This window comes from Chinchilla lanigera, unplaced genomic scaffold (genome assembly GCF_000276665.1).
Source record: "Chinchilla lanigera isolate Chin_1 unplaced genomic scaffold, ChiLan1.0 scaffold00041, whole genome shotgun sequence".
NCBI classification, from domain to species: domain Eukaryota; kingdom Metazoa; phylum Chordata; class Mammalia; order Rodentia; family Chinchillidae; genus Chinchilla; species Chinchilla lanigera.
Window position 1 is genome coordinate 2,903,305 of NW_004955442.1, and position 9,986 is coordinate 2,913,290.

General features: G+C 50.3%; 1 protein-coding gene across 1 annotated transcript in view; it reads right to left on the reverse strand.

Moving 5' to 3' along the window:
* Positions 1-9,986, reverse strand: part of Syt17 (synaptotagmin XVII) — a gene marked incomplete at its 5' end in the record, with an annotated part of 78,485 nt that overhangs the window by 60,162 nt on the left and 8,337 nt on the right. Inside the window, 2 exon segments of the mRNA XM_005391093.2 lie at positions 2,375-2,994; positions 6,127-6,275. Of these exon segments, the coding sequence (XP_005391150.1) occupies positions 2,375-2,994; positions 6,127-6,275 (769 nt within the window).

Below are 9,986 nucleotides of genomic sequence, written 5' to 3' on the forward strand. Positions count from 1 at the left end.
ACTGGGTGGCTGATAAACAGAAGAAATGTATTTCTCACATCCCAGAGGCTTGGGAGTTTGAGGTTAATGCACTGGCAGATGTAGTCTATGGTGAAAGCCTTCATGGTCACATAGAGGAAGGGACAAGGCAGCTCCCTAGGGACACTTACAAAGGCACAGTGTCAGGAACGGTCAGAAACCTTTACACTCCCTGCCTTCCCAGTTCCTACCACAGAGCACCCTGGGAAATGACGAAGTGCAGCCTTGTTCTGAAGAGGCGCAAAACAGACCATGTCCCCTCCTAACAACCAGAACTGCCACTTACCACCCAGTAGGCCCTTCAACAAGGTGACGGTGTGAACACCTGGCCTCACACCTGTATGGTGGTGTCATACCTCCACTCCGCCCGAGAGAAAGCAGAGGGCCCCAACACACAGGCAGGATGTGGTGGGGGTGCCATGCATCACCACCACGGCCCCCATGGGAAGGGGATGTGGCCAGCTTAATGGAGGTCAAGCTCCCTTGCTCTAGGTTTCTCTGTCTCCCACCCATGTGTCTGCACCAGAGCTGGGAAGGAGGAGAGAAGGAGGGAGAGAAACCAGAGGAGAGAGGGAACCAGACTACAGTGATGTGCCAGGAAGGCTCTACTGAGGGGCCATCCAAGCAAAGACATGAAGGAGGCCAGCTGTGTGGACATTCTCCACATCTTCTGTGAGGAAGAACAGAACCTTGTAAATTGGAACTTACTGTGTCCTTTACGCTGTAAGATTCTACATGGCTGAGACAGGGTCCTTCCTTAAAGACCCAGTGATGTCAGATATCCTGGAAGAGGTACAGAAAACACACAACCTCTCTGGGTGGTGTGATGGGCAGGCTACCTTGGGAGGGGGATGCCGGGACAGCAGTGGGCACTGCTAACACCCGCCCACCCTCCCCGCTCCCGCACAGCTTCAGCACACATGGGCTGTTATCCGGCTGCCCACTCATGCACCATTTCGTATTTGCCGGGGCCACAGGCCAGAAGGGGCAGAGACTTGATCTCCCAACTCCCAGCAGCCCTTACTCAGTGCTGGGAGGAGACAGTGCCTATGCAAACCCATGGCTCCCTCACCCACGGTGGCCTGTGGCTACGTGAACCCTCAGTCTCCCCGGCAGGTTGAAGGACCATCAGCACCACAGAGCCAGCTCAGTTGTGTGTCCTTTATGTGACTTTCCTGCTCTGCGCTGCTGCACCCTACCAGTGTCATCTCCCTGATAGATGATGTCCTTTGCCTCAGTGTCTTCTTAGACAATTCAATCCAGGAAAGGGATAAACCTCTACCTTTGCAAATGTGCACGCATGCACGCGTGCACACACACACCCCCATGCACACACTCTTACAGGGAAACCATCCCTCTTGGGCCTCATGTTTAAAACCTGCAAACACGTACTAATAAAAATTTTAAAAATTAAAAATAAAGAACAAAACTTGCACCCAGGGCTAATGTATGCATCAGTTGTAGAGTATGTGTTCAGCAAATATAAGGCTCTGGCTCCATCTCTAGCTCCAAGGGAAAAAAAAAAAACAAAACTATACCTGTGAATGTGCACTGGGTCATCAATCAAATCCTGGACCAAGAGACACACCTTTGAGATGAACCTAGGGTGTCCTTGTAAAATAACCGCGTCTGTATCACAGTGGACTGTTGTCACCAGTGTGCCATGCTGGAGGGGCTTCTTATGGCTGAATCTTTTCCCTCCAGACCCCAGTACCCACAGCAGGTACAGACAGAAACGCCTGACAGCCCACTGGGGACACAACCAGGCCCACGGGTGACCTCCTCAGCAGCCAATTGCACTTCCCTGGGCTGCACAGGGGAAGGAGGCCGATCTAACCATTTGCCTGAGAAGCATCCATGCATCATCCAGTCCTCTTGCCCTCACTTTTCTTTCCTGCCAAATCAATTTCTGAAAGTCAAAATGATTGATAGCTTTATACCCTGGACAATCATTCTCCTGATTAAATAACTCAGCATCAATGACGAAAAAGCTCCCAGAGGGGTGGTGGTTACATGCATCCATATCTGTGATAAGATTTTACAGAAACACACACACACACACGCACGCACACAGCGGCATGCATCAAAACCAGTGAGATCTGAACAAGGCCTGGTCTAGGTTCCCATGTCTACCTCTTGGTGTGACTAATGTACTCTGGGGTGTAAGATGTCATCCTTGGGGGACGAAGACATGAGGACTCTCTGTGCTATGTTTGTAACTTCCTATGTGCCAAAAATTATTTCAGTACAAACAAGTATTATAACTAACACAAACTTTCTTAAATAGTAAAATGAAATAAAAGTGCTCATTGCTCAGTAAAGCCTGCAGGAGGAGACACCGCAAAGCTGGCCTTACCTGCGAGCTGGGAATCAGTGCCTTCCACCAGTGCCCGCCCTTCACCAGGTCTACTTCACACAAAGGCACGGACACTTTGCCAATGACACAGTGGCGCGAGAACTTATCAAAGTCTACCACGGTCAAGAGCAGGGTCCTCCTCTGGGCTTCTAGGAAGGGGATCTCGAAGGTATAGCGCTCCTCGAACACAGGCTTCTGGGTCTTGCGCTTGACCCCCGTCTGCTTAGAGTTCTTCTGGTCGGGCAGGAGGCAGATCTTGACATAGGGGTTGGAGTGCGCCATGTCCTGGCGGGAGCCATCGTGGGCAATGGGAGGCGGCAGGTCCCGGGCCTCGATGACCCTCACGGTGAGATGGTTGTGCAGCAGGTCGTACTGTGTGCTGAAGTGTAGCATGCCCAGCTGGTACTTGGACAGGATCTCCTCATCGGTCAGAGAGTCCACATCATCGCTGCTGGAGTCGAGGGAGTAGAGCCGGGGCTCGAACTTCCTGAAATAGTCGTCTGGGGTGTAGGTCCGTCGGAGCACCGAGGGCTGGATTGGCTCCTTCTTGGCACTGAGGATGCCAAACTCAATAGGTTTGATATCGATGAGCGGGGAGCTGGGCCGTCTGGACTCAAGACCTAAACAGAGCCAGAAACAGAATGAGTATCACTCCCTGGGCCAGGTGGTGACATCGGCAACAGCTGACAGGTTCTCACATTGTTCGTTCTGCTTCAAAATGCTCTTCATCTCTGTGCACTTGGATCTGCAGTTATCACTCAATGCCTGGGGACTGGCTCCAGGACCCCCCATGGGTACAAAAAATAGGAGGATACCCAGGCCCTTCATATACAATGGCACAATATTTACATATAATGAGCGCAGATCCTCCCATATACTTCAAATCATCTCTCTATTACTTGTAATCTCTAGTGCCACATAAACACTTTCTAATTACTTGTTCCATTACATCATTTAGAGAACAATGACAGGAAATAAATCTGTACGTTTAAGTACAGAAGCATTTTTCCCCCGAATATTTCTGATAATGGCTGGTTGAACTGGAGGATGCAGAACTGTGGATACACAGGGCTGACTGTGCTCTGACTTGTGTGCCAGCATTACCACCACTGTCACCGTTAATATCATCCCGGCAGTCAAGGGCCAGGCACTGTTCTAAATGGCCTTTGTGTTCTCAGCCATCCAATTTCACAACGCCCTTGATTATTAGGTAATCTCTATCACCCTCACTGTGCAGATGAGGAGAGAGAAACTTCAAGTAACTTCCGAAGGCCGCACCCTTACAAACAGCGGTAGCAGGTGTCAGGCCTGGCTTGTCTGGCTGTCCCCACCACCTTTGCTGCCCCTGCTTTGACACGTTGGCCCCATATGCCTGGGTCAAATTCCAATTCAGCTTATTCCTGAGCCCTGTGACTCCTGGCACATGCTGGAGACTCTTTGCGTCTCAGTTTCCCCCTTCTGTAAAATTGTACTAGCACCTACTTCAAAGACAGTAGTGAAGATTCACTGAGCCAATGCATGGAAAGGACCTGGCACAGAATGTGCACAGAGCAAAAACCCAATAAACAGCAATAACTACAGTTTTTACGGACTCTATTCAAACCTCATGGCTCAAAGACTGTCTCTCCCCTCTTCATCGGCCAGCAGAGTTCACTGTCCCCAAGCCCAGCACCCTAGTCTCTGCTCCTCCCTCATTCTGACAGTGAGCTCATGGTATTACTCCTCATTGCCCAAACAGCTGTCTTGTCAGCTAACATCGGGAGACTCTTGCCTGATGCACAAGAGATGCAATGATACACACAAAATGCAAACCACCTGTGTTCAGAGCTGGGCACAAGACAGAATCACCTCGACCAGCACTGTCCTCAGAAGGACAACGCAAGCCAGCAGTGAGAGCCACACAGGTAACTACAATGTTCCAGAAGTCATAACTTTTTAAACATACAAAGAAACAGGTGGGATTTAATTTAAATAGTTGCTTTTATTTGACCTACTAGTTGACTGTCCCTAATCTGAAAATACAAAATGCTCCAAAATCCAAAATGTTTTTTATTTTAAAGATAATAAAAAAATTAAAAACGGTACAGAATTTAAAAACAAGATGATAGGAAATTAACAATGGTTACTATATTGCCTACTGTTATCTTCAAAGTAGTTGCTCAGATTACCAGAAATAGGTATGTGAGACTGATCAAACAATATAAACACAAAGTGTTCTTTTCAATGAACCAATAGAAATTAGTAGTACAATTATCTTAGCTATCTTGTGTGTACATATATACATATATATATACCTATTCCTTCCTCCCTTCTTTTCTCCTTTCCCCCATCCCAGTTGTTTTTTCCTTTTGAGCAGTTTCTACTTTTTGAATTGTGATATTCATGCCACTGGGGAAAAAGCCACTCTGACCTCATGTGGCAGGTGGCAGTCAAAATGCACGTGCACTCAAGGTGTTATATAAAATTACTTCCAGGCTACGCACAGAAGATCTGACACACAGATGAATTTCATGTTTAGCCATGGGTCCTATACCTGATATTTTATGACGTATGTGCAAATATTCCAAAATTCAAAATCTAAAATGTTTCTGGTCCCAAGCACAAGGGATATTCAATTTGTACTTCCAAAATACTGTCATTTTGACAGGTAATCAACAAAAAATATTTTAGTGAACTACTTCACATTTTCTTTCTCATAGTATCTTCAAAGTCAGGTGTGTGTTTTACACTCACATCATCTCTCCATCTGGCCTTGTGCCACTTCCGGGCCAACAGCCGCATGTGTTTTGGCTATTGTACTGGACAGCAGAGATGCAGGACAGGCCTCTCATTTCACAGGTAGAGCAAGACCTCCAGAAGCCCAGCATCCCCTCGACCTCTCTACTGGAAGCCTCCGAATTTCTTTTTCCTCCTTCTTTCCCCACCTACTCCAGGAACGATTAGACACCAGTCACCTCCACCTGAGCAGACTTGGCTCAGGGATCTGAAGCATTCTCCCCTGGCTCAGTGAGTCTCAGACATCCGCTTGGTGAGATGGCAGACACTTCTGTGGAGTGATAGGAGGCCAGAGCTTCGTCTGTATCTTCCTTCTCCTCCCCACTCACCCAGTGCCACTGGGTCAAACACATGCACTACACAACTCAGCACAGTGGGTGGCCTAATTGGTCTCAGGCATATACTTTGTTTAGGTTTAAGGTAAGGAATTTTCATTTATAGTGCCAGTTTCTCTTCAGAAAGATCAGACAACACTGGGCCCATAATCCCACACAGCCACCAATGGCTACACTGGACTAGCAGCTGCCTGCTCCTTTCAGCAGGACACTAACTGTCCACCTGGCCACGGTCTCCACGCTGCCCTAGTACCTCTCCACACAGAACATCAGTTACCATCTGTCACTGCACCAGGCTGAAGTTTATCTCCACTAGCCTCTGTGCCCAGCCACTGGCACACACCAGGGGCCCTGAGTTGGCAAGGCCTGCTGTATAACAAGGTAGCAGGACCTGATATAATACACTTGTGATCAGTAAAGGGATAAATCCATCAAAAGGATCACTTTTGACCGAACTCAGTAGAAATCATATAGGTTGGACACAATTCCTCCATCATGGTATCATGACCTCTTTGTTACTTGTCTCCTGGACCATTACCACAATTTATTTGCTCCTCCCACCAACCCTGCCCTGCACAGCCCTCCTTGGAGATGCTGCGGGTGTCTGGGAGAGCCAGCCGGGGCCCCAGCACAGACACTTACTGGAAATCCTCCGGGTCAGGCTATACGTGGACTTGGATGTATCTGAGGACGAGCGCCTCCCATCCGGGGAGCTGGTCCGTGGAGTCAGCGGGACGTCACTGGCTGTGTGGACCGAGTCACCGTCCTTGTCACTGCTCCGGCTGGCTATCCTGCGAGGGGAGGAGAGGTCTCAGCGGTAGCCAAGGAATCCTGAGGGACATGTCTGGGCCCCATTGCTGTCCCTGCCCATACACTGGCTCCCTACACCTCACAGACCAGGAGCCAAAAGCAAGCAGTGCAAGCATTAGACGACAGAGCCCAGGGACTGCACTCCGGAGGGTCAGATCCACAGCACAGTAGCTCTCAGACCCTTTGGCGCAACCTGGAACAATGTACATTTGAAATAGTGTTGCCTCCTTAAACCCTCAACAATGTTGGGCTTTTTGCATGAAATGTGCAGGGGTATGAAGGAAGGTCTCCCAGTTTAGAACAGTCAGCCAAGAAGCTGCGTAACCTCAGCACTGGAGTGGAGTGGAGGGGTGTGTGAACAGAGTTAGGCTATCAGCACTTGGGGGCGCCACGGGAGCCAAGTGGAGACCTGTCAGTACTTAGTCTAGAATGAACCACGTGGCTGTTTATATGCATCCAAACTTCTGCGTCTGTAATTTAACATCTTTAAAAAATATTCTATAATAATATCACTCAAGCGCTCTTTGGCAGGGAGAGAGCTACAAAATGACCCTGAGAATCAATGATTTAAGTACAGAAACTTGATGTAGAGAAACAGCTATGAAGTAGCAGCAGCAGCAGCTGTGACTCAATGTACTCCCAAAGAAGACTACAGATGCTAAGAGGCTGGGCAGGGGCAAGCAGACAGGGAGGGAGGCGATACAAGGTAGTAATTAAGATCATAGCCTTTGGGTTGGAACTGACTGGGCAATCCTGGGCAAGTCCCTTCCTCTCCCTGTGTCTCCATTTCCCCAGCGGTACTGCTCTCCATACCAAATGAGTTATCAAATAGAAAGTTCTAGAGCAATGCTGGGAATGGTGAAGCATGCCTGTAATACCAGTGTTCTGAGAGGCTGAGGCAGGAGGACTGCAAGTGTGAGCCCAGCTGGGGCAACTTCGTGAGACCCTGTCTCAAAAAATAGAAAGGGCTGGGGATGCAGCTCAGTGTGAAGGCCCTGGGTTCAAGCTCCAGTTCCACTGGAAAAAAAAAAATAGCTAGAACAGCTTGGTGTTGTAGCTGATACTACCACCTGGACAGCTTCAGACCCTCTAAACACTCAGCGAGCCAGGAAGGACGCCGGGAAAGGGGCTGATGTTGGGCATGAGGTGCTACTGATGACATGCCCCTGGGCTGTGACGGCTGCAGATTGACACCTGCCCACACTGCGCCACCTGAACTTGACATTTAAGCCTGTGGGAAACTCAGCTTGCAAAATGCAAGTTTTGCCTCCCATGAGGTCTTCAGATGCATCCTGTGCATGAAATGAGACCCGTCTGTTGTGCTTTCAAAGCGACAGCAGGTCACGGCCTGGACAAGAGCTGCTGTAAGAGGGAAATGGAACATTTGCTTGCTCTCTGCTCCTTTCCCGACAAGGTGCAGGGAAGTGGGGGCCGGACAATGGGCCAAACTGAAGTGACCATTCTCTCCCCGAAATGAGAAGAGCAGCTGCCGAGCATGGTGGGCACGCCTGGAATCCCAGCACTCTGGGAGGCTGAGGCAGAAGGGTTCCATGTCCAAGACCAGCCTATGAAAAACTTAGGAAGACCATGTCTTGGAAGGGAGGAAGGAAGAAAGGAGGGCGGGAGGGAGGGAGGGAGAGTCAGAGGGAGGGAGGGAAAGTAGAAAGAAAGGAGCAGCAGTACCTCCCAGAGAAGGCAGAACCGAAATGTCATGGCCTCTGGGGCACCTGTCCCCTATCCAGCCCTGCTTCCTAGCTGCCATACTTCACTGTGGCTACCCCCCCCCCCCCCCCCCCACTTCACTGTGGCTACCCCCCCCCCGCCCCCGCTGTGAGGTCCCACCAGCCTTTCAGGATGAGCTTGACTGTCACCTGATGCTGCCAGACACGACTGCAGCTCCAGCCTGCACGGCCCTTCCTCTGACATACCGAACCATGCTGTTCCCTCTGCCCAAATGCCCTTCCCATCCCCTGTCTGTCTGGTTCCTTCTTGTTTTTGTTTTTGGTATCGAACTCAGGACCTTGCGCTTGCCGGGCAGACGCTCGTACTGCTGAGCTATGTCCCTGGCCTTGTCTGCTTCCTTCTTGTCATTCAGGTTTCTGCCTCAGTGGTGTCTCCTCAGAGAGGTCCCCAACCTTCCCTGGCACCTGCTCCCATCCCCCTTCCCTACACCTGTCCCCCTCTCCATTCTGCACACAGCTGTCATCGGTGGCAGCAGCCATGCGCCGTGTGGGGGGGCTCATCCACCCAGCTTCCCACAGCCCACCCGGCCCACAGCGGGGCATTTCTCTTCTCAGTGAATGGACAAGTGTACTCGCCCTGTGTTTCTTAGCTAACTCAGGGTATGTCACAATTACCCGAGTGCACGTCTAGTCACCCCTCATACACCAGGGTACATTTTTTTGTGTGGTCCTAGGGAGTGAACAGAAGGCCTCTGCACTGAACTACATCCCTAGTCTTTTTTTTTCTTTTAAATTTTAAAATGTGATCTTGCTAGTGTCTCAGGCTGGGCTTGAACTTGTGATATTCCTGCCCTAGCCTCGCAGAGTGCTGGGATTACAGGCATGCACCACCACGCCCGGCCCAGGATATACTTCTGAATGGCAGGCTGTGTACTTGTTATGCTCGAAGGCACCAGGCACAGGGCACCTGTAAGCTGCCAAGCACCGTGCAAAATGCCCCATATGCACCAGCTCATTTCACCGTTCAAACAACCCAGGAGCTGGCTGTCGAGAGCACCTCTCCCTTACAGGTGGAGAGACAGAGTGTGGGCTGGGGATGGGAGGTCACACCACTGCGGAGTGGGAGAACCCCTGGGGCCAAGTGATGCTCAAGTAGGGACAGCACACTCCTGTCACCAGCGGGGCTTCCACTGTGAGGCCTGTAAGAGCCCAGCGCTTGAACCAACAAACAACACAGGCTCGAACCAATAAACAAGTGGCTTCTGTTCACTCTTTAACAACAGTCCTTCCAGCATTCACCTAAAAGGAACCAGTTAAACTGGGTATGGTGGGGCACACCCGTGATCCCAGCTACTCAGGAGGCTGAGGCAGGAGGACTGCAAGTTCAAGGCCAGCCCAAGCAATTTAGCAAGACCCTAACTCAAAAATAAAAATAAAAATAAAAGGGCTGAGGATGTAGTGCCGTGGTAGAGCACATTTTTAGTCTGCTCAAGGCCCTGGGTTCTGTCCCCAGCATTGCCAATGAGATTTTGCAGGGTTCCTGATAGGTACCAGCCCAGTCTCAGCCAGCCTGGGGAAAGGTGGGGCTGTGTGACGTGAGCATGTGTGACACCTGATGGTGTGTGCCCCAAGAGCACCCATGGGCCGGCCCCCCTGCCACATGCCACTCCACAGAGACGTGGCCCCCAGTTCGTGGCTTAGACGTCACAGTAGGCACAGTACTGCAGAGCCTAGACAACTGACATTTCTCCTCCCTGCCTGTTTGATAACAGGAAACGGCCCACTTAGTAAATAAATCTGTGGAAAGCATAAGCTGCAAATTTGCTTTCTCAATGGTTTAACCCTCCTCTCCTTTACAGATTTCTCTTGCCATTTTGAATGATGCTGAGTGCCAAAAATGAGTTAAGTGCTACTCTGGGCTTGGGGCAGATCTGATGAGTACGAAGGTCGCATACAGCTGCTCGTAGTGCAGACTGCACAACTCGAGATGACGCCATTCACAAAGCCTAC